Raw genomic sequence first — 27,479 nt, 5'->3', positions numbered from 1 at the left:
CTTGGCTTGAAACAAAAAGCTTGCAGCCCCTAGCTATGCATGCTACTCCTACCTACTGAGTGGGCCATGGGATTCAACCTTCTTTCTGCTTGAAGCTGTCCTCTAGCAACAGATCCCGAGGCAGATCAGTGGACCCCAGGATCAGGATTTGGAGGCTGCTGCTCTCTAGGAGCTAACAAGGCTTTTCAGTCCCACGTTGTGGGCGTGTCTGTTAATACAGCCCTTGGAGCAACATAAAACAGAGCAGGTCTGCCCAGCAGCAGCCAAGCCTGGTTTCCTACAGGTCCACATTCTCCAACCAGCATGGTGACTGCAGTGCTTCCCATATTGCCTAAGCCCCTGCCACCCCCTTGGCTATCCCCTGCCCACTTCTGTGTGGGGATTCATTTAGCGCAACAGCGGGGAGAAGAAACCCAGCATAATAAAAGAAAGGAAGGTGAAATCTGGAGGTTAGGATAGTCCTCCTGAGAAGGTATTAGGCAGAAGCAATTTCTCCAGCAAAGTCTTAGGACATTTATATGCGAAAGATCATACCACTTGACACAGTGGTGCCAACTCTCACTTTTTAAGAAATCTCACATTATTGTGCTCCTTTCAGATGTGAACAAATATAAATATTCACTTTTATTAACACAAATAGAAGGTACATTTTAGACAATGGTAAATTAGAAAGGCTTTAAAACATGACTTAGATGCACCTAAAGCTTAGCTACCCACCATCAAAATACAACTGGTTCAATGGAAGATTGCAGAGTGTTTACAATAGTAGTACTATTAATACACTTCAGGATGAGATCTTAGGTTGGGAGGAAGCACAAATACCTCAATGAATATACATATATTTTTCCTATTTCTAAGTCTAAGAAAAAGGAATGTGTATCCCCAGCAGGTACAGGAACAGGATTGGTGATAACTATTTCCCAGTAGTATAAAGACAACTTACAGGATAAGTTACTGTGCATTTAAGTAGTAAGAATTTATAATCTTTTGAAAGCAAATTAAATAGAAGTTCTTGGAAGAAGGAGACCAAGAAATTCATCACCTTGCTGCCTGAAGTACTGAAGGCTAAAACATTAATAAACCAGTATTATTCTTTTATTTAATAATTATTATATATTGTGTCAGGCAATACCAGAATTATTAGACACCAGTATTACTCAAACCTAGTGCCACATGCCATTCTGTAATACCTAGACAGTACATCAGAGTTTCTGTTCTCCCCAGTCTTGAGGAGGGTTTCTTTTGTGGCTCTCCTACCCCAAAAGCTGCAAGAGAAGGTTGTATCATCTCTGAATCACTGCCAGGCAGAAGGCAAAGCACAGAACATGAAAGCTGCCATGCACTAACCTGAAAGAGGTGTCATTGATCCCAGAGATGGCTGTGCTTGTGTATGAGTTCCATATTCCAGTGCAAGCCAGATAAAGCCTTTTCTATCCACTTCCCTGTGTGACAGAAGATTGGCTGAAATAAGGAATTAGTGAGAAGAAAAAGACCTCTGCTCCCACAGCACGCTCTCTAAATCTCACAGATGCCTTGTCCAAAAGCTAAAATAATATCATACTAAGTCTTGATATTTTGGGGTAATTGTATTTTCAGAGGAACAAATGACACTGCTCATCACTATTCCGCTGACCCGTCTCCTCCTGTTACTGATCATAGCTTCTCCCTCCGGCAGAAAACCCGCAAATTATCACTTTGAATAAAGAGTTGAGGCCAAAGCTAAGGAAAAGGAAAGAAGAGCTGTATAAGAAAGGGAGATTAACGGCAACAGTAAGCACACTGGGAGAACAGCAGTTAGGCCAGTGTATTTTGGTGTCAAATAAGGAAAGGTCAGAGAAATAGAGTATATGCTCTGTGCACCAATATGCCGTTCTTTCTCTGGACACAAGAAATCCTGGAACAGCCCTAATGCAATGGGCTGATTCAACCCCAGAAGCATCCCTGTTTCATGCTTACCAGTCATGCTTCTACTATTAAAAAAAAAAAAAAAAAAATGAAGAAAGGGCAGCAGAGCTTGCAGTTTTAACAGGAAACAAATGAAAACTAAAAAACAAACCCACACCACAGTCAAGCTGAGGATTAAAAAATACCTACACACTGCCCCCTGGTTCATGTATTGCTACCACAGAAAGCTCGCCTGCAATCATCACCACAGACTGCTGTAACTGAGAACAAGTCAGTTACCAAAAGTTCTCCTAAGCCTGTTTGATACAGTTAGCACTTGCAGACAAAATTAATTCCTACATCACCTGATGAAGGAGCTGGACAACTTTGAGATGGGAGAGTCCAGACAGACTGCAGTCTTGCCCCTGATCCAGCAGTACCAGGACTAATTCAACAAGTATTAAAATCATTTTTGGAGCAGTTCACACAAAGATAATGGATGATAAATAAGCAACAATTTTCTCCAGTGAGCAATCTGTTCACAAACATACTGTTCATGCAGTAAACTAAGACATCAAAAAGAGAAAGTCTGCTGGGTTTTTTTGTAAGCCCACAATTTTTGTTGACAAAATGTTGAGGACTGCCAGTCCTGCATAGCTTCACTGCATTTCAATGCACTGTAATGCCTCAGAGTGAAGCTTTGCTTTGGTCTAATTGGGTTCAACTGTGCTAACCACCTTGGAATGTGGCAATTAATACTTAGTTATAATTGCTGCATTCTCAGAGGATTAGTCCCTGCACTGCACTATTGCCAGCATTGCAAATGGAGAGCTGAAAGGAAAACAGTGTCTAACTACAAGCCTTGATTTGCAGCTCCCAAAAGGGAAACAAGAGAAGTTGGTCTTGCTACAACTGCTCCTCTCTGTGTATGAAAATACTACATTTCCAAGGGAAAACTATTTGGCTGTCACTCTTCCTTGCAGCTGCATTGTGCAAACAGAAACCCTGCCACATCCAACAAGAAAAAAGCCACAAACACCAGACACCTGTGCAGTATCATAACGACAAACACAGCCAGGACTGTATGCTGCCTATGGGAAATGATAAACAGACCCTGATGTAATGTAAGAATTAATTCCTATTCATTATTTTGATTTGCTTGTTGGACTTGGGGTTGGTTTGGTTTTGTGGGGTATTTTGTGACTAGCAGTTCCCTATTTCCACTATGGTCTTAAAATTTTTAGTGCAACATGGGTTTTGGAAACCTGTAAAGCATATGTTAGTAGAAAGTCAAAATGTGCCCCCTCTGAATACTCAGGTTTGAGACCTCTGAACCTTTCCTCCCCAGACAAGCCTTTATGATCTGCTCTGGATTTTTTATTTGTTAAATGCACTGGAGAGACCACTGCTTATGTCATATCTTAAGAAGGATGCTGTTTTTCCTTTAGTCAAGTCAAGCCAGTCTCTCAATCATTAACATTTTTACCTGTTAATTGCAGGTGAATTTCCGTCATTACCTTACAGCATGCGTGGAAAAATTCTGTGACTTTACCACCAAACACACATTGAGGAAATGCCATTTTTAATTATAGAGCACCTTCAGTATTTTCTTGCATTGGCTGTACTGAACTGATCAGTAGGGTTATGTCTTTCATGAATATAAAGTATTGTAAAGCCAGACTTTACGACCTGTGACAAGTATCTCCATTTATTTTCTTCCCCTCTCCAGCTCTAACACATACCTCTTCTGTATTTTTCAAATGCTGATCTTGGGGCAAACTTAATTAAATTAACTGAAATTCATTTAAGCATTTAAAGCAAATAAAAAATCCAGTTCATGCTTGATTAGGCAACTGGTTTGGGCTAAATGAAAACAGAAGAGAACTACACAAGGTTCTTGTAATCATATACTTCAGGTTTTGTGCAATTATTTCTGTATTTCTTATATCTAAACAATTGTTCATTTCAACCTAGAAACGGTTATTTTTCCATTACTGGGTGATATTTAATAGGTTCCATTGGCATAAAACATTATAGAAATACAAAGTATCTTCATTTTTTCACTAAAATATTCATGCTTACATATGCAATTATGTATGTACTACCTAGTGTTTCTTGAAAGCTTTTCCTCTGTGCATGCACATACACACACCCTCTGCATGGCTTTGTAAAGTTATTCTGTGTTTGTGGCAAGCAGAAGTATCTTGTTTTCAGAAAGGCATTCCTCTCATCTAAAAGTGCTGAGATGATTTGTAAGTGTTCTACATGAATCCTACAAACTGGGATTCAACTTGTAGCCTCCACAGAGGCTTCTAGTTGCAAAAGCTCGTAAGTCAAAAAGCCCTGGAAGCAATTCCAAGAGTTTTACATGAGAAGCTCATGGACTGAGCTTCCCAGAAAAAAAAGATACAATTGCTGGGTAGCACCAAGGGCCACCATGGTCAGCCAGGCAGCGGCCTTGCCACTGAGGTACTACCTATGCCCACAGCACCTTGTCAAAAATAGGGGATTGGGTGACAGCAACAAGGATCAGCCACAGTTGAGACAGGTTTGAGGTCAGGTCAGTGGGACTAGGCAAGCAGCAAGAGCCTGAGCCCTATCACAGCTCCAATGCAAACAGAAAAAGCTTTTCCAGGCTTTTCCCAGCTCTACCTCATCACCCAGATATCTGCACATAGTCAGGAGCGGCCACCCAAACTATGGAAGAAGGCCTAAAGGGCAACAAGAAAACCAACAAGATTAATTAGCTGTTGGAAATTACAAATCAGAATCATGTGGTTTGGTTCAGCTAATAATAAGCCTAAGCACTGTCATGCTTAACAAACACCCTCACTTCAGATTCTTACAGTAAGTCGTGAGAGAAATGTACACTATCAGTCAAGCCTGCAGGTGGCTTGTCCCATCTGATGTTCCAAGGCAATCTATACCTGTCTCCATTTCCTTTACTAGAGTTTCTTAATTTAAAAACCTTTAAATAAGTTTCATGGATATTATTTCTGAGCACTTGGTAGCACAAAATGGTTACACCCCCCGCCCCCCCCAAAAAAAAAAAAAAAAAAAAAGATGAATGCTTCTTTTTTAGCAGCTAGCACAATGCTGTGTTTATGGAGGAAAGCATTCATAATGTAAAACACTGTAGGAAAAGAATTTGTTCATATAATGCCTTAGTCGTATGCTTTTCCAGCACCTTTGAGTTATGATGAATTCAATAACCAATTTTCAGTATTAAACATTCAACAATCAACCCGAATATAAGTCTACGGCACCCTCTGGTGTTCAACAATAATATAGCAGTTTATTTGATTTTGAAACTTGGTCATGGTGTTATTCAGGAAAAGCCTGTTACAAATTAATCCGTTAAGTTATGATTAATACTTTTAAGTATTAAGTTATGATGAATACTTTTTGTATTAATCTAATACTCTGGTTAAGATACCTCTTTTGATTTTATTGTGAAGATCACAGATACAAAGTTAAATAGATAAGAAATTAATTCCAGACAGAACGGAAAAAGTGCTTCAACTAATAGCTGATGTACCTAAGCACTATTCTGCAATGATGTAGCATGTCACAAGAATCTACTGGGCACAAGTCTTACATTATAACACAATAAAGAAATGGAAAATCAAGGCATAGAAACACAAATATGTCAATGAGCAAGATAAGTAGACAAACAAAAAACAGGACTATATCATCAGAGAGACAGGCTGAGATTATCCTAATTAGACTCCTAGCTAACAAACATCCTGTGATATAGTGAGGTGCCTCAGTTTATTCCATATCTCAGATTCATAACCTCCTAAGTATGGAGGCTGACTTCCTTACTATTAGAGCTCAGATAATGTCAAGCATACCATGACAGAGGAAACATGTAGCCAAAATACTGATTCATTATTTACAGCTATGTTAATTTCTTGTACTTGGCCTTCCCTATTCTAAGTTATACTATTATTTCTGGATATTAAGAAAAAAAGAAACATGTTCAGAAGCAAATTCCTGAATAAGGCTAATACAACAAAGATGAGCACAAGGAAAAACAGGACCAAAGCTGATAACTTACCTTGAGTTCATGATACTAACTTTACATGCCTGTTACTAAGGGAGGTGAACAGAGATGTCCAATGTTCTGTATAATTGATACCCTACTCTGCTTTACATTCCACTTCTACATACAAAATCTCTTTATCCAAGTGTTCAGTGTGATGCAGAAATTCAGCAACCCCAAAGAGCTCTTCCTTGATGAACCCTCAAACCCAGCTCTGTATGTGCAGCTTAAATCATTTTGTTGTTCACCACTTTCCAAAGAAATATCTGGCTGGGATCCTATCAAACTTAAAACATGAAGAGATTTGTCAACGCAGGAACGATCAATGTGATCAGCGAATGCCAATTTATTACAAAGCTTTAACTCCTTATATACTATTTCTTACAGGCACTTACACTGATTTGGCGTATTATGATTGGATGCATGTCTTGAAGACCCTTAGTGACTAACACATAATTGGTTAAGCACAGGTGTGAGAACTTGACTTCGAAAGCTTGCCAACGGTCCACAGTTCTCATTAACTCAGTGAATTACAGCTTCTTCTTATCTTGCTTGCTTAAGCTTCCTCGGGCCTCTCACGGCCTTGCTATATCTTTCAGGGTTATTCAGTTTATGTGCCAATTATGCATTCTCTTGTGAGAACACTGTCTCCACAGAGACTGGATGATCTGAAACTGTTCCAAGAAAATGTAGTACATTACAAAACTGTTTAAGAATAATTGTTACCAAAAAAATGCCCTTCCATTCTGAATCAGACAAGACTTGGGAATTGGTACTAATGGGAACATTACATCTGACAAGACAACCAGAAATAAAACAAGTTTTATTCTGTAACAAACCCTCAAACTAAAGTGATTCTTTTAAAGGTATTGTACTGCTTTTGCATGACATAATTTTCTTTCCATAGCAGCTTGTTCGGAGCTACATTTTGAATTTGTGATGAAAGTGCTGACAACCCACCCATGTTTTAGCTATTGTTTACACAATGTCAAGACCTTCTCTGCTTCTCCCCTCAACCTCCTAGGGAGTAGGCTGGGTGTATACAAGGATTTAAGAGAGGACTTAGCTGAGACAGCAGACCCCAACTGACCAAAGGGATATTCCAGACCATATGGCATCATGCTCAGCATATAAAGCTGGCAGGAGAAGAAAGAAGGGGGGCTGTATTCCAAGTGATGGTGTTTGTCTTCCTAAATAACTGTTAATGCGTGATGGAGCCCTGCTTTCCTGGGTGAGGATGAACTCTTGTCTGCCAATGATACAGTCATCTATAAACATAGAAGGAATAATCAAATAAGGCTTTCTTGTACTGATTTCCACAAACTCCGTTGTTATTTTATGTTCCATTTCACAATATTAGATGCAGAAAAGAAAGTGAAGCATGAAAATGCTTATACCATTCACAGAGGGAAAGCCTCGTGCAAGTTTTTATATGGTTTTACCATATAAACAGGTTTTATAGTTTTTAAATGGTTTTACCATTTTTTTCTAGTAAGCATGAAAGACTCTAGAGCAACAGTAAAACAAGAACTCTGAAGAAAGTGTACTCAGGTGAAAGAGCATGAGGGAGAGAAATATTCTTGAACATGTAATAAATAACACATACCACCACTTGTCAAAAAAACCCCTTTAATAAAAGCACAGCATCATCAATCTCACACATCAGAAGTTACAGAGTGACATGCAATGCATTCAAGTGGCCCCATGGTAAGAACTGAGTTCATACCAGTGGATAATTTGAGTTTCCACAATTGCTATGCTTTATATAAAACTATTTTCTGGTTTCGCATTTAATGACAGTTATCTCTTCAACATAAATTGTTTCCATATTTTAAGTTTCAAACAGCAGGACAGAATGGGTTTGATTCAGTAACAAGTACATTTTTTCTCCTTGCAGAGAAGGAAAATGTAATACATTACACCAAAAATACTTTCACAAATAATTCCAGGAAGTAGCAATACTATAACAACATTAACCTGATTTGATATGATGAATTCCACTGTTCTATATATTGGTCTGCCTCTAAGGAGTCTAAGTTCTCACATTCGTTACTCTGACAACTAGGTAATATTTGCTCATTGTAAAATCAACTTAGTTTTCATAATCACTTTTGGGTATTTGTGAACCTAGCTCATGGTAGATGAGAGAGGAGGTAAAAAGATGTTAATTTATTTCTTTTTGTGGTTGTGTGTGGCTTATTTTAACACAGAATTAATTACGCACACCTTTCATTTTCATTCTCTACAAGTCATGAATCATCTCTATCATACTGTATTGCTTAGTTCTCACTTTTGGGTTATTAACCAAAAATTGCTGTGTAAGGCTTCGAAGCCAAGAGTCTGCCTATTTCTACTGCTACGGGTAATAAAAGCTGATATGTTGCTATTTGATCAGACTACCAAAGCTGAAGATTTCAGAATTATAAACAGAAAACATTTACCCTTTACAACATTCTTATTGAACTTACAAGCCATTACACTTTTTATACTAAAGACATGCTTTAGGTATTACCACACCCTGCTTCCATTAAAGAGTCAGGGCACATAACCACTGCCTGCTAAGAGTTACCAAGAACTTAATTCTGAGGTATACACAGAGTTTATATAAACACAAGTCATATTCTATAGCACATTCAATATACGTAGCAAAATAGAACAATGGCTCAAACAAGTGAATGTATTAGTGTGCAAAGAAAATTATCAACGGAAATTGGAAACTCTGCATATCATTTGCCATTGTAATACAAGCAACGCTTTCCATTCCACAGTCAGCTGAGCCATCCTGTAGTACTTTGCCATGAAGATCTAAACTAAACTGGTATTAAAAACAAACAAAAAAAAAAATTGGAAATGCTCACAAACCACTAGAACTAGACTAATCCTTTATTTTCCAGTAAACACAGCGTTTCTGAATGCAGATTGTCAGACAGATATCTTTCCAGAAGCGTGTCTAGTGAATAAGATTTAATTATGACTTACGCACAAAGGTTTCTGAGTATGACATGATTTAAGCTGTGCTAGTTAGTGAGAACTCACATTACTTCAGGACTATACAAGCTCATTAACAATGCAAAGTGATTTTTTTCATAATTAATTCAGCTGTACAACACATATTAAAAAATAAATCTTTCATGAAACAACTCAAGTAATTCATCTGTGTATCAGCATCAGCAAGAATCTTCTGCCACCTACAAAGAGTAAGAGCGAAACTGAATTGTGTGTTTACTGTGCTAAAATGATTTGAAAGTTTTAAAGACTTATTTTTATGTAGCTAACAGAACACTATTTCTCCATACCTGAACATTGTAATGATAGATTCAAAAGCATTTTTTTAAAAACATAAAGCAATATTGCTGCAATCCCATTAATATAGCTTCATAAGTGGTGAACAGTCTCACTACTTTTACCAAAACATCATTTGTCTTTCAATTAACTCAAAAAGGAGACAATAACTGTCCATTCTATAAGAGTCCTTCCTCCCAAGAAACTGTTTTTTAAGCCAAGGTACAAGTGCAGTTAGCCATAGATAGCTCTTTAGATACTATATTTGATATTGTTAAGTAGGTGGATCTCCTATTCAAGCACATCTTACGATTTCAGGCACTCCATCCAGTAGACTAGTTAGGGAAAATAAATGTGTATGAAAAAAAGAGACAATAGAAATTTGATATGCAGAATTTCTATAGGTTCTAAATATAATGAGAGCTAGTATGCAAAACCTCAGTACTTACTAAGGCTTGACGTTGTAATATTCTTCTGGCGTCACAATTTTCAATCCACCAAAGTAGTCCAGGACCCAAATATAGGTGATATTGAATTTGGCAAAGAACCAAGCGTGACCCTTAGGCCAACTTTCCATCTCAGGATGGCGACTAAATAATGCTTTTTTTGCTAAGCCTGCTTCTGAATCATTCACCTAAAAGATAATAACCAGAAAATACTACAGTAAGATACAGTCATGTGAAGACAAATTTTAGCTAAAAAAACACTGCTGACTGTAGTATGCTTTTTTCAGTTCAGCCAAGTCTTGTCCCAAAGGACTCACTATTGTGGCAGAGTCCCTCCATATTCAGTGGGGCATACCACTGTATGACACAGAAAAAAACTCCAAGGCAGTTGATTTTAATATTAAATCAAAAGGGTGCTTTTAAAGTAAGCATGAGTAAGGCAGTTCTTCATCAACATAAAAATAAATCTTTCAACAGATCACAAAACAGAGAAGTATGGATACTTCCTGAATGTGTGATTTTGCCTCCTATGCACCTGCTCAAACAGACACACATAGACCCAACAATGTTCAGACATGTGCAAACACATGCATATGCACATACACAAATAGGATGATAGAATAGAATCTACAGAGAAGGGAAGCTGAATTGTGTGGTGGCACTTAATATACAATGCGCAAATGTTTAAAGGGTTAAATCAACAACTTAGATGTCTGGGTACGCTACAAGAGGAACTAATTGAAATAAACCACACTGTTATCGATGAGAAACTTGTGAAAATAATTAAAGGATTGCTAGAGTGTAATGTACAAATATCTGAGGTGTGAAAACAACACAGCTCCTGCAAATATCAAGTGGTAACTTCATTTTTCTCACACCAACTATGATTAGCCTTCTCTTATCGTGGCACATAACATCTCTTCATATACTTTCACACAGAAATTCTAACCTTTTCTTTCTCCATCCACTAAACAATACTATTTCATGCACATAATGTTATCCAGTGTCAACTTTCAGCTACTTACCTTTACAACATTCCCACTGAAGATGATGTGGGCACACAGGGGATTCTGGGGATCATATTTGTGCTTCTTGCAGTAAGGAGTCTGTGCCAAAGATACAGTCAAGGAGGCATTTGAATTGATCTGAAATGCAAGCAGTAAAATAAGGTTTACATGCTTTTGCAAGAAAAATGTCATACCCATCATATTTTCAGCATTTTGTTCTATATTAAGTTCAATATTACTGGTAAAAAGAACAAAGCTCTTGTCAGCTTTTCCTAATTACATATGAAGGCCTTACTTAAATGAACTCTGAATGTGAAAGAAAGCCCAGTGCTCAAGTTTGTTAGTATAAAATACAAACATCACAAAACAGCACTCCCTAGAACTGTGAATTCAATATGCAGTCTAGCTATTTCACATTCAAATGATGACATTGCCCAGAGAAGCTGTGGCTGCCCCATCCCTGGCAGTGTTCAAAGCCAGGCTGCACAGGGCTTGGTGCAACCTGGTCTAGTGGAAGCTGTCTCTGCCCATGGCAGGGATTTGGAGCTAAATGAGCTTTAAGGTTCCTTCCAACCCAAACCAGCCTGTGATTCTATGATATATTCCAATTTACATAGACACAGCACAGTACAGAAGACAAGGACATACAGTGAACTTCATCAGTAAAAGGATAAAGGGTTACTAAAAAGGTAACTGAGTTTCATAACTGTTGATAAAATTAGTTAAAACAAAACCAAACATACAAACACCCTCCCCACCCAACATCAAAACAAGCCTCTCTGCTGCCTGGTCAGGTCTTTTCAAGTTTAAAGCTAATTATTAAAGGCAGGTTTAAAAAATCTTGGGTATTTAAGATACCAAATTTGAAGAATTAAAGAATCTGTATCTGATTGATTTACAAAAACTAATTTGGTGAACACAGCTTGACAAGTACTGGTGCAAAACAGGAATGCCTACCTCAAATATATATGTCAAAAAAGTCACTTGAGCACTATGCAGAGCCCTGCTGAACTGATGGAACAGGAGCAACCACCTGATAGATAGGAAGTTGCTTAACTACAGAAAAAGCTGACTCATGATTATTCAGCACCATCCCCGTCACACGTGACTGTCACAGTCAAATGTTTCTGCCCTCTAACAGCAGAACAAGGATCTATTGAAGAGCCTTCCATAGGAAAATGTTCGTTAGCAGTTTATACCATGATTTTTATCTTATTCTGGGATAGAAAAGATACTACGCAAGGTAAGTTAGGCTTTCTCCAGCACTTCGATACATAAGCTATTTCAACGTAACAAACTAAAACCTGACAGTGAACAGACAAAAAAGTTTACAGTAAAATAAAGTCTGAAAATTTCCATTATTTTTGTGTTTATTTCACTAACACCATAACAGTTGCTGGAACAACAAAAAAAAAATCCACTAAAGGACACACACAATCACTATTTCCCTACCTCTGTAGCCAACTCTCTTGACTTCATCCAAGTGACACATCTGATGAGATAGGGCCAATTACACTCAGAGCCTCAGCACACCTCCCATCATGTGCTTGCTTTTGCAATCTGCTCCAGAGATCTGATTACTATTCTTTCAATAGCCTGTATAAGAGCTCTCTTTGCTCAAGTCCCACACTGCGTATTTACAGTTGTTTTGGTATTTTTTGTGACATTCTCCATTTAAATATTCTGTGGCCCCTCATTCCACTGCTCAGTGATCCTGTAAGCTTCAGTCTCTTCCTCTACCAGGGTGGTGCTCAACAACTTCTCAGACCATGATCAGTAGGAACTTCTTCGAAGGACTGTTCAGCCTGGCCAAGAGAAGGGTCTGTGGAGACCTCATAGCAGCCTTCCAGTATTTAAAGGAGGCCTATAAGAAACCTGGAAAGGGATTTTTAACAAAGGCATAGAGTGACAGGACAAGGGAGAATAGCTTTAAACTGACAGAAGGGCCATTTTAATTAGACGTGAGGAAGTTCTTTACTACAAGCATGGTGAGCCGCTGGGACAGGTTGCCCACAGAAGCTGTGGCTGCTCCATCCCTGGCAGTGTTCAAAGCCAGGCTGGACAGGGCTTGAAGCAATCTGTTCTAGTGGAAGGTGTCCCTGCCTGTGGCAGGTGGTTGGAACTGGATGAGCTTTAAGGTCCCTTCCAACTCAAACTATTTTATGATTCTGTGATGATTCTGTGGCTACTAAGCATCAACACAGGCAGCACTGCCTATGTTCAGACGCTGTAGGACCAATAATTGCTCCCAGGGCTCAAAAATGAAGTGACATTCACAGGAAGGGCAGCTAGCAGCACCATTACATTACCATCAGAAAAGGCTGGTGTAAAACCTGACTCCTACAAAAGTAATCCCAACCACCAGTTGGTTCATTGCATTTGCAACCTGCACACTTGCAAGCTTTAGGTCTCCTTTACTGGAGTCACTATTTCTATCTAGGGCTTGAATACACTAGATCAGACCTGATTTTGCAGGGACACTGTCCTTCCCCACCGGCCCAGCCGCTCCTGCTCACCTCCAGGTCCTGCACGGAGATCTCCATGTCGGTCAGGTAGAAGTAGGGGATGCCGCTGCCGCTGAGCGGCCCGGGCGGCCCGTCGCTGAGGGAGAAGACGTTGGCGAAGGGGTAGCCACGCAACCCCTCCTGCGCGGAGAGCGTGGCCAGTGCGCCCCAGTCGCAGGTGTGCAGCACGAAGCGCGCCATGCGTGCCGCATCCTCCGGCGGCGGGATGGCCCCGTCGGCCGTCAGCAATAACAGCAGCAGCAGCACCACTACGGGGCTGCCGAGCTGAAACCCAAACATGCCGCACACGCCACCACAGCCTACCGTGAGGCGCCAGCCACCCCTCAAGGTCCTGACCCGCGAGTGGGAGGGCAGGCCCCACGGCGTTCCGCCAATCGGAACAACCTTCTTCCCCCCCCCCCCCGCCTTCACCCATTGGGTGAGGGAGCGCCGGGAGCAACCTTGTGAGTGGGAAATTAGCCAGTAGGCTATCAGCCAATGGCTTCGCCCTTCTCAGCCAATGAGAGCTGCGAGGGGGCAGGACAATCCCCACAGCTGCTCTCGGTTGTAAACATCCCGGACAGCCCTGCCTCTCCAGGGGGAGGAGAAAGGGTGGTATCCCAGCAGCCAATGAAAGACCTCTTTGCAACTCTCTACCAATCATATTCCGCGGCGCTTGTGGCCGCTGCGGATGGCAGGTGGGCTGAGGGGGATGCTGCTGTGCAGTGGCCCGAGGTGGAGTCGGCGACCGTTGCAGTTCTGGTCCTGCGGGGTCGCTCTGTCTGCCTTCCGGGCACCCACTTGCTCGCGGCCGGCCTGTCTGGCAGAGTGTGCGTGACTCACCCGACGTGGGCTATGGCGGCAGCGCAGTGCCCACCAGCAGCTGTTCCCTGACATGGCCCCCTGTTTGTCTGGCAGAGGTTGTGTGTGCCTCAGATCCGAAGGGGGGTTGTGGAACCATGGGCCCCACCACCCGTTGGTACAAAGTCAATCTCAGAGGCTGGTTCTGTGTCACCACAAGTGCCTGTGGCTCAGCCTTCCTTGTCCTTTAACCACAGCAAGCAGGGTCTGGGTGAAACTGGTTTGAGACATAAAAGCTCATGGGATCGTTTCCCACAGGGCACAGGTCAAGTGTTGCCACTTGCAAACTGCAGGATGTGTGTCAAAGCCATCTCTTCTACAAGACTTGGTGCTGCTAGTTGAACAACCTCCTGGCCTTCAAAGCATTGCTGAGAGAAATAAATACAGAAAATATACAGAAAATATTTACCACTTTTTGCTCAGTCACCTGATGAAGATTAGGATTAACTGGGGTAATACTGAGACTTGATTCAGCTTTTCGTAAAAGATGGTGTGGATTTCCATTTTTCCACTTTGATCTCACCAAGTATGTCTACACTACATATGTAATACCAGTGTAGCCCAGAGAAACCCAAATTAATTTACCATGTGACTGCCATCTGCCCCCAGGTGCCACACAGCACCCACAGTTTACAGCCCACCAGAGGGATCATTCTGTTTGGGCTGAATTCAGGAAGGAAAACACACCACAGGTCCATTCCCTGCCATTTACGTACTGTCCAGTTGTGTACAGGCAGAACAAAATAGTCCTCCAGTATTCCCTTGGCCTGCAGAGCATGGCCAGAGACCCCTGCTTTCCCTCTGGGACACACAGAGCCTTCCACTGATGCATTCTCCTGGTTATGCTCAGGAAAAAAAATGTGTTTTCTTAAAACTGAAAAGCAGAGGCTGATGAACCCCTGGTGTGCAACCACTGAACTGCTCCAGCAACTAAGGCAATACAGGCAGCCTTATTTGTGGTACAGGGCAAGTGATATTTCAGGGCAGACTGCTAAGGAGAAAAACAGCAATAAAAGGAATTATGAGATAACAGACTGCACAAAAGGTTGCCTTCAGGTATGTAGTATTTTACAACATATATAGATGAGGGGTAGGATTGGAACATACTGAAGGGACAAAAACAGGAGCCATTCTAAAGGAATGCAAAGATTATGGAAGAAAGGGATGAAAATGGTCTTGAGGGAATGGCTTGGGGAAGAAAAGGGGGTGAGAAAGACAAAATGCAACAAACCCTTTTTGTTACAGATTTTTTTAGCTAAAAGAGAGACACAGCTTCCTCTTTTCTCTCCCCACCAACTTGTGTGTGCATGCACAGAAACTGTTTGTTTCTGTTCACTTCCAAGCAGTCCTGCCCTCACAGCCTGAGGTGGGGAGTGTGTTTACCTGATGTAATGAAAGCGACAAGTGTATGTGGGGGGGTGAGTTTGTGAATGATTTTACTGGGGAGCAGGAGAGAGTGACAGGGAGCAGACTGCAGGTGTTTGGTTGTGTCAGCATAGGAAAGAGGGGTTACCATGGAGAGTATATGGAAGTAACATGTGCCTCAGGGAATAAAAAAGGGACAGAGAGGAAAGAAGATAAAGGAGATGTGGGAAGCAGAGCTGGCCATTTTTTGTTCTCTCTTCTGGAAAGCTTTTATGTTATGGAGTTTAAATGTATGTATTTGTGCTCATGGCTGTCCTCCAGGAAGGGTGCACCTTACTGGAGCTGTACAGCCCCTGTGGCAGGAGAGACAAAAGTGAGCCTCTTAGTGTGGAAGATCATCCCCCCCACCACTGCTGGGACCATATAATGGAATCTCAGGGCCCAAGACAAAACAACCTGTCCAAACAAAGTCTGCCCACTTCTCTCCTCCCTTTCCAGCGTTGTGGTACGTGTACAGCCATCCCTGTCTGCAGCCTCCAAGGGGTGCTGCTGCAAAACTCAGTGACCTGCAGGATTTGGGATGATGAGCCTGGTGGGGATTCAGCTCCCAACAGGATTTATGAAACAAATAACACTGGCTCTCCATTAGGGAGAACAGGATTTGTTAGACTCAGTGGCCTCTGCAGTGGGCAGTGGACAGCAGCATATAGGCCGTCTTGCACACCACACAGAATGAAGAGGGCTTGTTTTGGTGACCTCTTTCTTGGATGGGTATCATGGAGTGACCCTAAGCTGGTGAGGGATAAGGTCTTTTAACTCTTTCAGCTTGCTCTGAAATCTCCAGGCTCTCACTTCCTCAGCTAGATCTCAGAGAAAGGAGAAGGATTCTCTCTGTTGTGATGCAATATGTCTAGGGGCTTCCAGTGTCCTTGCATAACAAGGTCAAGAAAGTATTGCTAGCCACTAGTTCTCTTTTTCAACTCTGCTTATGTTCGTAAAAACCCCTAGTAAATAGACAGTAACATCTCACGGTAGATAAAGCCAGTTTACTCCCTCCAGGGGCTGGCCAGTTCATGGAACCATCTTAATTTCAGTGTGGTTTATATGGGATGGGCCTTGGGCTGAATCTGGGGGCTGTGTTGCTGGAGAAGGTGCATTTCAGCCGGAAAGCAAGCAAGGTCACCATCCTATCTAGTGTATTATTATGCTCTGCCTGCCCTCCTCATAGCTGGTTTTGCCTTGAACCAGCTCTCTGTTTAGATAGCATGGTTGTTGGATGGGCTGGGCAAGGTTTCTCTTCAGACACAGTCTAGCTGTGTGCTGGGCCTGGCTTCCTGTCTAGATCATGCAGTCTGTCTGTGAACAGAAACTTTTCTTTGTCCGGGTAACACTTGCAGGCTGTGCAGTCTCAGTGGATGTAGTGCTTGATCTCTGAGCCAGGCCAGCTGTCTGCATCCCGATGACAGCCAGAGTGATTAAAGTCACTTGCCACTGCATTTGACTTAAACAACTGACCTGTGAGTCATCTCTGGCAAAAGCTGAAATACTCTGTGCTTTGAAGTGCCAACACTCTGCGCCATATGAAACCCATCATGCAAATTGTTTCTAAAAATGTTGGTTAGATATCCTCCTGAGGAGATAGCAGCACTGTGGAACAATGCAGTGCTACTGCTATCAGGAAATTGCACACGACACAGGTCTTTGCTGAAGACAGAAAGGTGTTGTGTGCCTGTGTGTAATGCGTCTATTTGTTCTTGCCCTCAAAGTTCCCGAATTAAATTGGTTGGGAATTTAGCTTCTGACCCTTTCATCACTGTATTTTTTGAAGATAGGTAAAATTAATATAGCATTGTCCTGATACTCAGCTGAAAGTCCTTTTATGTTTTTAACAGTCACCACACAGGCATCGGCAAGGCAAACGTCCTCTGTGCATAACCTGTTAGGGACCAGAAGAGTTATTCCATGTTCAGTCTAAAATTGTCGCTGTTCAGTCAGAGCTTGGGCTACATGCTGAGGAAGATGTTGTGAAGGATAGCTATGATACTAGGATGTTGAGAGATTGGCAGCAGGACTGACTTGAGAACAACATAATCAAATCTATGCTTGTATCCAGCACAGATACCTGGAATTGTGTCAGCACCCATGTTCTGGCTGTAACTTTTTGTTTCTTTATATTAACCCTTGTTGAGTTTTAAAACTAGTAACTGGTAGAGGAATCGTTCAGTCTAAAAGCAAGCTGTCAGTGGCTGATGCTTATAATATTTGTCCCATCACTATATTAATATAATGGGATGCAGCCATTGTCTCTTAATACCCCAGCTAAGTATGTTCTCTGAAGTCAGGTGATCAGCAATGAAAGAAGAGCTCTCCAAAGAAATTCAGGTGCTGCAAAAAATGGCACTATTTACCTGTACACCACCCACCACACACACACCACCCTAGGTGGCCTGATACGAGTTGGGGTGGTCCACTTCAGCGCGTTCTCCTTATTACAAGCAAAGCATTGCAGGTGAAATGCTCTTTGTACAGTGCTGCATTTTTCTAACTTTACTCTGCTTGGGGACAAGCTTTTGCCCAGAGCCTGGGAGTTAAGAAGCCTGGTTAGTCTGAACCATGATGTTAGCAGACAGGCACAGGCCAACTGTTGGGAACATGTGAAATTATTAGATCTTTCTATTAGTCTGTATCACCTACTTTTTTATGTGGCTACCACACAACACACAGAGTCTCACCCTCCCTGTCCAACACAGCTTAGCAAGAATCACTTGCAACCATGTCCTTTCACTTAATTCAAGCCTCTTTGCTAATGGGTCTTTCCCATTCACATCATTCCCAGGGGTGCATGGTGCCTGGCACGTGAGCGTGTGTGTGCACGTGTGTGCTCCCAGACAAGCATTGCTGCAGCTGCAGAATTAGAGCAAGAAATGTTGATGGCACAAAGCATTCCATCTGACTTCATTTCCTGCTGATAACTCCGGGAAGAGGGAGGGTGAGGCTTAGTGTCCACAGTGTGAGTTTAATGCTGAGGGCAGGGTCGGTGGGAGCAGATATTTCAGGACACAGTTAGCAGAATGGTGAGTTCAAGCAGTGAGTTTCCCCTAGAAAACGCTGCTCACGTTCACTTCCAGTCATCTTGCCGTTGTCGGAGAAGCTGATGCTCAAACCCAACCCAAAACAGGATGTTGGCTTTCGGAGTTGATTGATCTTTGAAATGCAAATGTTTTCAGTTTTTTTCTGTGGTTACTTTATCCCCCTGTTTGTTTCAGTTGAGAATTGAGTTGCTCGAGTGGGAACAGGAAGGGTTGAGACCTCATTTTAAGGGGGTCAAAAGCCCAACATGGGAACATCTGTTGGTTACTAGTATGAATTCTGGGAAATTACATGAATAGCAGCAGGCAAAGCCAGACAGAGAGGTGGACAGAACAATCCCAGATACTGGCACTGACAAGAGAGCTCTACTAAACCCTCAGTTCATGCCTTAACAAAGTACAGAATTTCATTCTGTCTTGTGGGGACCCACAGTTCCCTCCACCCTTTGCTCATCCACGGCCCTGACAAACACACCTTCCCACACTGGGCTCCCAGACACACCTGAATGAGATAGCTGCGCGGACACAAATATCAGAGTTTCAGATGCCCTCAAAAACTTTCTTTCCTAAGTGGTCTCTAAAGACCTGTCATGTCCCTGCATTTTCTTTCTGTGGATTTAGCACCCTGTGGAGGCCCCATTGTCCATACTTCATAGCCAAAATGCAAGAGGTCACCAAATATTGCACATGGAAATGGAAACTATAGCAAAACATTCCTGAGGATTTTTTTCCTGTCACCCCTGAAGCTTCTCACTTTCAGTGCACAAGTCACTCCTTTCCTGTGAAGGGAGAGCATTCTGCACTTTCTGACCTGGTAGTGTGAGGCGGTGGAAGGAGCTAGTCCTGCTTTACAACTAGCAGTGACTAGCAGTGACACCTTGCATGGCAACCCCCCTTCTGCTTTTGCCCACATTATTGCAGCTCCTGTCACAGTAGAGCCCTTATCTCTCGTTTAGGAGAGGACCCAGCAGCACAGAAGTGTCGTCCCTGGGAGTCCCAGCTGTGAACTAAGACACCAAAGCCTTCTGGTCAAATACAACAATCACCCTTGCACTGCTTCTCTTCTGCCTCTCTGATCACCCTAAAGACAGTCCATTGCTGATTGAAATTACCTAAAAGTGTGAAGGAAGGGAGAAGGGAAGCTGCAGTGAGAGGGGAAAGAGTCTCCTAACAAATAAACAAAAAGGAAGACACCCTGCAGACTTGGAGAGCGAAGCATGGTCAAGGGAGAGATCCAGGCAGAAACACCGGGGCAGTTAACTGCAAGCAATGGAGAGAAATAGAGGCAAAACAGGGTGTGCGTGTGTGGGGGGAAGTAAAGATGAGGTGACAGAAAATAGGGGAGAAAGGAAGGGAGAAAGTGCAGGTGGTGTCCCCAAGTTTGGGAGCAGCAGCAGAGTTTTCTGCTTGTTGTCTCATGAGCCTGGAGCTCTGGGAAGGACAGTATCTGTTTAGATTTGTGTCTAAATTTAAACTCTGATTGCCTTGCCTCCCCCTCCTCTCCCCTCCCTCCCTTCCTCTCACCAACCCGCCCTTCCTCCTTGTTGGTAGTGCAGGGCCACTTGCTGGGCTGTGTCAGTTATCAAGCTGAGCACAGCCTGAGTATTACATACCCTCCACCGCGGCACAATTTTTCTGGCTTGGCTGAAGTTTTCCCACAGATAAGAGGGAAAGGGGTGGGGAAGAAAGATTTCCCTGAGGACACCTCTCTCTTGCAGGACATGGAGGTAAAGAAAACTTTTATTTCCACTAGCTTGTGACTGGCTCCTCAATCTGTATTAGCTCCACCTTGCAAAGCAATTCCTTACTACTGGCAGCTCAGAATATCTCTTTGCTGAGGTTCAGATAAATGTCTTTGTCTCCCAGCCCTTGTAGTGCACCTCAGTATTTAGTGGGTTTTAGTTCAGGTTTGGAAAGCAGTGAGATGGTGTGGGCAGAAATTACATCTGTGAAAGGGGAATGAGGAAGGACTGGTATTTATGTTTTAGTCTTTGAGGTGGGAGAGTTACAGTTTAAAGGGTATCCTTTTGAAAGAAGGTTTTAAAAAAACAGTAGAAATGGAATCATATGAGAAGTGAACAAACTGTACAGGATGAGCAAGCTCTTTAGGGATGATTCCTACCCAGCCCGTGGAGCAGCAGAAGCTGTGATTTGGACCCTGAGCGGAGTTCCACATGGGTGGGGCAGTATCACTTTCATTATCAATAGAGCATTTCGGTAGAATCATGAGAAACCTGAGAACCACTGCTTTGGAGAAGTAAATGAGTAGTACACCCCCAGAGAGTTTCCTGTGCTTTTTCCTCCATACTGTGTGTCCCATGCTTGAGTAGAACCAGAGCTCTGTCTCTTTGTGGGCACACAGGTTGTGGACAGGAAGCAGGCTTCCCTAGCATTTCAGTCCAAGCTTTCTCCTGTGTAGCACCCTGAAGACAGTTCACCTCTGCTTACCTCTTTTCCCATTCACGCAAGATAGGAAAGATGGTGTATTTTTAGGAGAGGGACAGGAGATAGGAAGGTGATTATGACATTGTGAAAACCTCAAATGACAAAAGAGGACTTTTGGTATTTCAGCTAAACACATCTTACTAAGCACATTAGATTGTCTTCCCAGGGAAGCGTTTTTCTGTGTCAGTGCAGCCCCAGCAGCAGAGAACATGCCACAAAGCCAGGGAACAGTGTGCTTAAGGCACCACTATGATTTTTCTTGGAAGCTTTCCAGCGCATAGGTCAGTTCTGATAATGCTCCGGTGCTAACATCACACTCCCTGTTATCTGTGCTGTCCTGCCCCACAGGCAAGCATTAAAGATCAGACATGTTTGTTAGAAGAAATGTCCTCAATAAACTATCTAAACAGATTTTGGTATGGAGAAGGACCAAGCAGTGATCAAACCAACTGAGCACAGACTATGTGTGCCAAGACAAATGTGTGGCTTTGTAAGGACTACTAGATTTGACAGAGAGTAGATCAGTAAGTGTTAATGCTTGGTTTTTTTCTTTTTGGCTATATAGAAGCCAGTGATGTCTCAGAGGGGAAGGGGAGTTGCGCTCTTAATTTGTTATAACTGCTGTGCATAGGAAGCAAGATATGGAGCAAAGACTGATATTTATTGTGTTGAGTACACTCTCCCACATCCCCTTTCCTCTCTATACACTCCTCAAGTGTTTTCCGCTGTCTTCTTCAGAGGTGTTTCAGAGTAGAAATTTCCTTTTGGGAGACACATGTGACACATACGGAAGACTTCTCTGAAGTCTTTAACCTGAACGTCCTCTTCTTGATCCTGTTCCCTTTCCTCTATTTCCTACTCTTTCCCCATGTTACCTTGTTTTCTGATCGTCTGTAGATTGTTGCATCCATTCTTATTTTTAAAATATCTCAACTCCCAAGACATTTTTTAAGTAGTGTACTTGGTCTTCCCTTCCTGCCCCAAGCCTCCAAAAAAGGTGGTTAATGTCCCAAAGGTAAGAAGATACTAGACCAAAATAGAGCCAAGAGTTTCCACCTGCCAATTCTCCATTTCTTCCTAACAGCTTTTCACAGGCAGTGTGAGCAGGACCTGGAGACTCGCTCCACTCTTTTGCTTTAAAAGAGATGCAATGGTCCTGTGCAGCAGGAATGAGAGTTCTGTTATTTCCCTGTTTGCTTCATCAGTGGCAGGCAGATCTGCTTTGTGCTTCCCTGCAGGCATAACTGGCAAGCTCTTTGCTCTGGTGGGACACATTAGGATTAGCATTATGAAAAAAGGTCAGCGGGCTGACCTAGCCAGCTGATTTCCATCACGTCTCTGGCAGGAAGACCCTATTTTTGAAAACCCTACAGAAGCAAGATAGTTGGGATCACTTTCTCAGAGCGGGTAGCATGGTGTTGCTCTTTGTTAGGGCCAGTACCTACAGTCTTAGAGATTCTGCTTTCAGGAACGTGATAGCAGAAATTGAAAGCATTGAAACATTGAAAGCAGTAACCGTAACCATTTAAGATCCGAAAGAGGAAGTAAGTGGCAACAGAACCCCATTCTTGCAGTTCATGTAATTTTGTGAGTCTGCTGATCTTCATGGGTTGTTTTTTTTTGTTGTTGTTGTTGGTTTTTTCTTTTTTGTGAAGACCCAATGTCTTGATGCAAGATAGATTTGAGAATTGGTTTTCTTTCCAGTGTTATGACTGATGAAAGGAACTTGAAATCATTAAGTTCTGTCTGTTCAGAACAGAGGAGTTTGTATAAAAAGTGTGTAAAGCTGGCACTGATGAAAGCTAAGCCACTTGTAAAAAGGCAGCCAACAAACAGATTTATTTTGGGAAGGCTTCCATATTCTCTGTGTCTACCAATAGATTCTATTTCTTTCTGTGACATCTCCATTCCATGTCTCTTTTCTGCAACTAGGACCTGCTAGATCTTCATTTTGCCAGTTGCTGCATCAGCTCAGGAGAAGGAAAGCTTTTCTAGGGCTGACAACAGTTCTCTGCTACTTCACCACTTCTCCTCTGGACAACCTACTGGACATGTCTCCAAGACCTGTCCTCTCCCTACACAACAGTCTTCTCATGTGGGACATCTGGGGAGTGATGGGCCCACTGCTCTTTTCAGTAAAAGCCCCTCTTATGTCAGGTGAGGATACCACAAAGAGGCCCTGGGTCCTGACCCACTTCTCCGGTGAACAGCAGCGTCCTCTGTTCCCTGTCTCAGTAGGAGGCTGCAGAAATCTCCTGGGGTTTCTACACATCTCTTCCCTCAACAGGCAAGGTCAGAAGCCATTTCCTCCGTTGTACTGTGGTCAGCTAGACATCACAACTGAGCACATTTCCAGGTCTAGGATTTGCATTGCTGCATCCTTCCAGGAGCCACGGGGAATGGTGGCCTCACCCAAACTACAGGGCATCTTTGTTTCAAGCATAGGCACTTACCCTCTCGCTTGGAAAACTGCACTAAGGATATGTGACCTGTCATACAAGAGGATTGAAGTGGACAGGACAGAGGAACAAGTACTTGGTACTGTGCAGACCAGGAGGCTGAAATCTGTAACCATAATGGTCCTCAGAGCAGCAGGACAGTAAACCACAGAGGTGAGCTCAGCAGAGCGAGGTCTTTGCCCACCCTTGCAGCTCTGGAGCCAAGATTAAGTACAGGTGTTATGCCATGGTTAGCCCTGCCAGAAAACAACTTCCCTTTCTCAGGGAGCTTTGCTGCTTGGCTTTCATTCCAAAAGTTAAAACGTTCCTTTTCCACACTTTTTTTTCTTTTTGCTTAACAAAACGTTTTAACCTTGTTAACCATAAAACACTTGTTTTCATGGTTTCCTCCCAAACTCATCAAAATGACACATTTGTGAAGAGTGTCTGTGTAGATAAGGGAATGAGTATGTAAATATACTAGGAGAGGTACCATATGACCTCATTTTACTCCTCAGATCTGGGCAGGTTTAGGACCTAACTGACAGTAATAGCGTGTCTCCGGCAGAAGATCCTGGAAAGGATCAGGTTTGTGAGACTTCTACATCCGTCTTGAAGGACAGAAAGGAACAAAACCAAGCCCCATGGGCTGTGCTGTGACCCCTTCTTGTACCTAGTGCAGACCCAGAATAGATGGTTTGAAGAATTAAAGCTTCTCCTGTGTCACTGGAGAGGGATGAATCTTCTGAACTCCTCTCCCTCACTCTCCTAAAACACCAAACCTACAGCCTGAATTTGGGACTTGTACCCAGCTGCAAGAGAACCTGTTTAGAGGACCTATTTTACTGGTGAAGCCTTCTTGCTGCCTGTAGGTGCTGTAATACTGCAGAGACACAACTTGTCTTGGTGACTTACACAATTATACACCTTTAGCAGTTTGCAACATAGCATACATAAGGATGAATTTAGTCTAGAGACAGGAGATCTGTTGTGTAAGGAGAAGATACTATTACACACTGGTCTAGAGAAAGGAGATGTACTGTGTAAGGAGAATCTCTTATTACACACTCACTGCACAGTTGTGTCACACTGAATTATTGTCAGAGGCATAGGGCACTTTACTCTTATGGAGTCTCACATATGCATAGATTTAAGTCGCACTTCATCTAAGCCACAATGTATCCAGCTGTGAGTCTTATGCCAGAAACACTTTCACGTTAACATCAAGGCCGAGACATATCTTTATGGTATCTTATCACCTGTATATGGGTCCTGCTAATGCACTGACAGGGATGAAGCTCATCTACCCCATTAGTGCCAAATGAAGCTTTCACTTGTTAGAAAGAAAAAAAGACATCAGATCAAATTTTAGTCAGATCTGAGCACATCACTTGCTAAAGGTGTTTCTGGAAGTCTTCTCCAAGCATAGACCCAGACCTCACTTGCCAGATTGGCAGCTGCTATAGATGCATGCTCTATTTCTTTTGTTCTTTAGCATCAAGTTGGTTTGTTCTTTTTAAAAAGCCCTAAACCCACACAGCAGGGCATTAAACTGTTTTTTGCATACAAATGTCCTAGTGCAAATAAACCTGTTTACTCTTTTTGACAAGATGCACACAGTGTTTTGGTCAGTGTGGATCACTAGCAGCCAATCTGCAAAGGGTTTTGATTTACCACTACCAGATTCAACAAAGCCACTGTTCATCTCGGACTTCTCAAATGCATATTCTCAGCATGATTGCACCACAGCTCAGGTTGTGCTTTTGTACAAGCTGGTAGCTATGGCATGGAGTGGTACTTCACAAAATATAATACATTTTTCTCATGCTCCATCACTGAACCAAGCTACATGCTGCTTCTAAAGGCAAGAAATTTATTGCTTACATAGACCACAGCATCAACATGTGCAGTTTGGGAGCCTGGGTACCTAAAGGGTGGAGACACAAAAATGCAAACGAGAGGGAAAGCTGACTCAGAAGAATGGAGTTAACAAGTCAGTGGGGCTTTGGAGTGAGACAGAGGACAGTAGTCTAAAACTTTTAACACAGAGGAAACAGAATTAGTGCATTGCAAAAACAGCATGCCTGGGAATAATGGGATCAAATTAAAGGGAAGATGCATATCTCACTGCATAGCAGGAAGGACTTCTGGCAGTGAGGTCTGGCAGGGAGTGGAATAGTATAGTGGAAACCACATATAATGGAAATCTCTTTCCCATGAGATGTTCGAAAGTAGGCTGGACAGAACATGAAAAAGATAATGACAGGTGTCATGGTTTAACCCCAGCCAGACAACTTGTGCACTCACTCCCAGTGAGTGGTGCCAGGCTGGAAGCAATCAAGGGCCACGTTAGTCCCCCCCCCTTCTCCAGGGGCTGCCCCCACCTTCCCCGTTCCCAGAGGGATGGGGAGGAGAATTGAAAGAATGCAACTCCCACGGGTTGAGATAAGAACAGTTTAGTAACTAAGGTATAACACAAATCACCACTGCTACCACCAATAATAGTAATGATAAAGGAAATAACAAGGGAAGAGAATACAACACCTCATCACCAGGCGACCGATAGCTTGCCTCCCCCAGCCCGACCAAGCACCGACCGATACCTCCTCCAACCCTGCAGTCCCCTTAGCCCTTCCAGGCAATTCTCCCAGTTCCCTCCTGGGCATGACGTGCTGTGGTATGGAATACCTCTTTAGTTTGGGTCAGGTGTCCTGTCTCTGCTTCCTCCCAGCTTCCCCTCCTCCCTGGCAGAGCATGAGGGTCACAAAGTCCTTGGCCAAACCAAAACATCATTTTTATCAGCTTTGTTCCCAGGCCAAAAGTCAAAACACAGCATTGCACCAGCTACCAAGAAAGAGGAAAATGACTGCTACTGCTAAACCCAGGACACAGGAGTAATCTATTGCATTCAAGCATTAGTACTGATAGAGCCACCAGAGGGGCAAGACCATACTTTTTCTGCAGTACTTCCATGTGTGGGGCTGTTAGCAGAAACTAGTGGCTATTCAGCATAAGGTCCCAAAAGCATTTATGATTCCTTCCTGCTATGATATGTTCTTCAAGCCCCTCAGATTTTTGCCTCTGGGAAGCTTAGATCAAAATAAACTGGCATCACATCTGCAAGAGTCTGGGAACTGTTCTTTTATTGCCTGTGTGAAACACAAAACCAATTTTTTGTGTGTGTGTTCTTCCAGTTTTAAGAATGGGCTTCTTTATCCTTTAAAACTTTGTACTGCAACAGCAATCATGGGTTATTCAAGTCAATCATCTTGAAATATCTTTCTGTTGAGTGCCATGTTCCTTCTCCAGATGAAACAGGTCCTGTTTTCATATACACACACTTGAGCTTGTGTGCCAGGTTTCCAAGGAATTTCTCCCCTTGGGCCCTGCAGCAAGCATGTATTTAACTTGTGAAACGTGCATAGTATAATTTGGATTCCCACTTAGTCTTTACTAAGTGCAAAGAGTTGTCAATGCTGTCCCTCCATGAAAATCCAGTGTATTCATTCCCAGCTTCAAGGTATTCATTCCCAGTTAAGAGACAGAAGAGCTGTCCATGTGGACAAGTACAGGCATGTGCACTGGTTCTCTAGGCAGCAGGTGTCTGTAAAGAGGACAGAGTGGAATAAAAGGGATGGATTGCTGAATGCACTGCAGCATGAGGTGACAGGAGACATAAAGGTAACAAGTTAGACAAGTCACCCATACAAAAAGGAAACAGTCCTAACACATTCTCTTTCATCAATGCAAAGTTGTCTTTTCCTCTCATAACAGGACTCATGTAATACCAAGTCCTGCTCTGCACAGGTCAAGAAGCCTTTGCCTGCCACTACCCAGGGATTTCTTCTCATCCTCTCTTCTCCTTTGCACTAAGCACAGGACTCATGTTCTTTGACTCTGCCCTCTCATCCCAGTCTCCTGCCCTTGACACTGGTATCTCGTACTACTCCAGTTCTGACTGCAGGCGCTTAGTGTGGGTGACCCACCAGCTATGGTCTCCATGCCAGGCCTTGCTCAGGAATATGATGCTCAAGGCCCAGTCTCACAGGGTCCATCCCCTGCAGCAACTTCACACTCTGATCCAGCAAACTGAAGCCTGGATCATCTGCAGCA

At 42.8% G+C, this 27,479-nt stretch overlaps 2 protein-coding genes across 6 annotated transcripts in view; one reads left to right on the top strand and one right to left on the bottom strand.

Annotated features, from left to right (window-relative positions):
• CREG1 (cellular repressor of E1A stimulated genes 1) overlaps positions 1 to 13,479 on the bottom strand; it is a 54,159-nt gene extending 40,680 nt beyond the window's left edge. Inside the window, exons 1-4 of one of the 4 annotated variants that reach the window (XM_061368782.1) lie at positions 13,181 to 13,479; positions 10,683 to 10,802; positions 9,661 to 9,845; positions 7,592 to 9,138 (exon numbers count right to left, since the gene is read on the bottom strand). In XM_061368782.1, coding sequence (XP_061224766.1) covers positions 8,991 to 9,138; positions 9,661 to 9,845; positions 10,683 to 10,802; positions 13,181 to 13,468 — 741 coding nt within the window. In that variant the 5' untranslated portion in view covers positions 13,469 to 13,479 and the 3' untranslated portion in view covers positions 7,592 to 8,990. Of the gene's footprint in view, positions 1 to 7,591; positions 9,139 to 9,656; positions 9,846 to 10,682; positions 10,803 to 13,180 lie in introns of those variants that run through there. The other 3 variants (XM_061368786.1, XM_061368787.1, XM_061368785.1) reach the window with 3 other exon arrangements.
• Positions 13,480 to 14,218: 739 nt separating this feature from the next.
• RCSD1 (RCSD domain containing 1) overlaps positions 14,219 to 27,479 on the top strand; it is a 47,692-nt gene continuing 34,431 nt past the window's right edge. The window contains exon 1 of one of the 2 annotated variants that reach the window (XM_061368778.1): positions 14,219 to 15,085. In XM_061368778.1, coding sequence (XP_061224762.1) covers positions 14,888 to 15,085 — 198 coding nt within the window. In that variant the 5' untranslated portion in view covers positions 14,219 to 14,887. Of the gene's footprint in view, positions 15,086 to 20,006; positions 20,211 to 27,479 lie in introns of those variants that run through there. The other variant, XM_061368779.1, reaches the window with a different exon arrangement.

The sequence above is a fragment of the Neopsephotus bourkii genome, unplaced genomic scaffold (genome assembly GCF_033783945.1).
Source record: "Neopsephotus bourkii isolate Nb327-2 ecotype Australia unplaced genomic scaffold, CSIRO-AGI_Nbou_v1 NB_1446, whole genome shotgun sequence".
Taxonomy (NCBI): domain Eukaryota; kingdom Metazoa; phylum Chordata; class Aves; order Psittaciformes; family Psittacidae; genus Neopsephotus; species Neopsephotus bourkii.
The sequence above is the reverse complement of the archived record's forward strand: the minus strand, read 5'-3'. Positions and strand labels throughout refer to the sequence as shown.